Source organism: Mandrillus leucophaeus, unplaced genomic scaffold (assembly GCF_000951045.1).
Source record: "Mandrillus leucophaeus isolate KB7577 unplaced genomic scaffold, Mleu.le_1.0 Scaffold1, whole genome shotgun sequence".
Classification (NCBI taxonomy): domain Eukaryota; kingdom Metazoa; phylum Chordata; class Mammalia; order Primates; family Cercopithecidae; genus Mandrillus; species Mandrillus leucophaeus.
In genome coordinates, this window is record NW_012098097.1 from 7,780,477 (window position 1) to 7,781,343 (window position 867).

At 55.6% G+C, this 867-nt stretch overlaps 1 protein-coding gene across 1 annotated transcript in view; it reads right to left on the reverse strand.

Annotated features, from left to right (window-relative positions):
* GRIN2C (glutamate receptor, ionotropic, N-methyl D-aspartate 2C) overlaps positions 1–867 on the reverse strand; it is a 24,118-nt gene extending 23,251 nt beyond the window's left edge. The window contains exon 1 of the mRNA XM_012002527.1: positions 796–867. Coding sequence (XP_011857917.1) covers positions 796–867 — 72 coding nt within the window. The remainder of the gene's footprint in view (positions 1–795) is intronic.

Below are 867 nucleotides of genomic sequence, written 5' to 3' on the forward strand. Positions count from 1 at the left end.
ATCAGTTGTGGAGTTGGAGGTGCCAGTAGAGAGCACAGTTGAACTGACACCATGGGAAGCTCTGGAGTTAGAATGGACCTTCAAAATCATCCCAGTCAGGCCAAAAAGATCAGGTCTGTAAGGATCAGTCACTGGATGAGGAACTTTCTGGGAAGAGCATGACCTTGGGCGAGGCCACACTCTGCAGTCGAGTTTATCCCTAAGGGCTCTGAGAGCTGAAGGCTGTCTGTGGTCAGCTCCCCCAGCAGCTGGGGCATCGGATCCCGCATCAAAGAGGGCGGTGCTTTCAGGATCCAGAGGGTGGTGCTTTCAGGATCCACCACCAGTGGGTTCTGGGTCTTGCAGCTGAACGAACCTGAAGGCGGGACTGTCCCGGGAGTGAAGTGAAACAGTGATTCGCAACTCCCTGAGGGTGGGACCCTGTGCTGGTCACCTTATCCTCCACCCATGACAGACACTTCATCTTCCTCCACCCTGTTGCAGCCTTTCTTCCTGAAAAGGAGATGCCTGCTGGGTGGGGTCTAAGACAACTCATGATCTGGTGACAATAGGGATGGATGTGACTGGTGCTGTTACCGTTCCCCCAACCCCCTGCTCACATAACCAAGTGAGCTGAGGTTGCTTTCTCGCATGATGGGGAAAACCCAAGATAACTGCAGAGAGGAGGCGGGGAATAAACCAGGGCTGGCAGCTGCTGGCCCCCAGAGTCCTTGTTAAGTGAAAAGAATAAAACCCTTTTTATTTAACACACTGTGTAGTGGGTTGATTGGTGGGCGTGTTGTGTCCCCCCATCGCCCCCGGCCCCGGCCCCGCCCAGGCACCGAAGAGCGAGGTGAGCAACAGGGCCGGCCCCAGGGCCCCACCCAT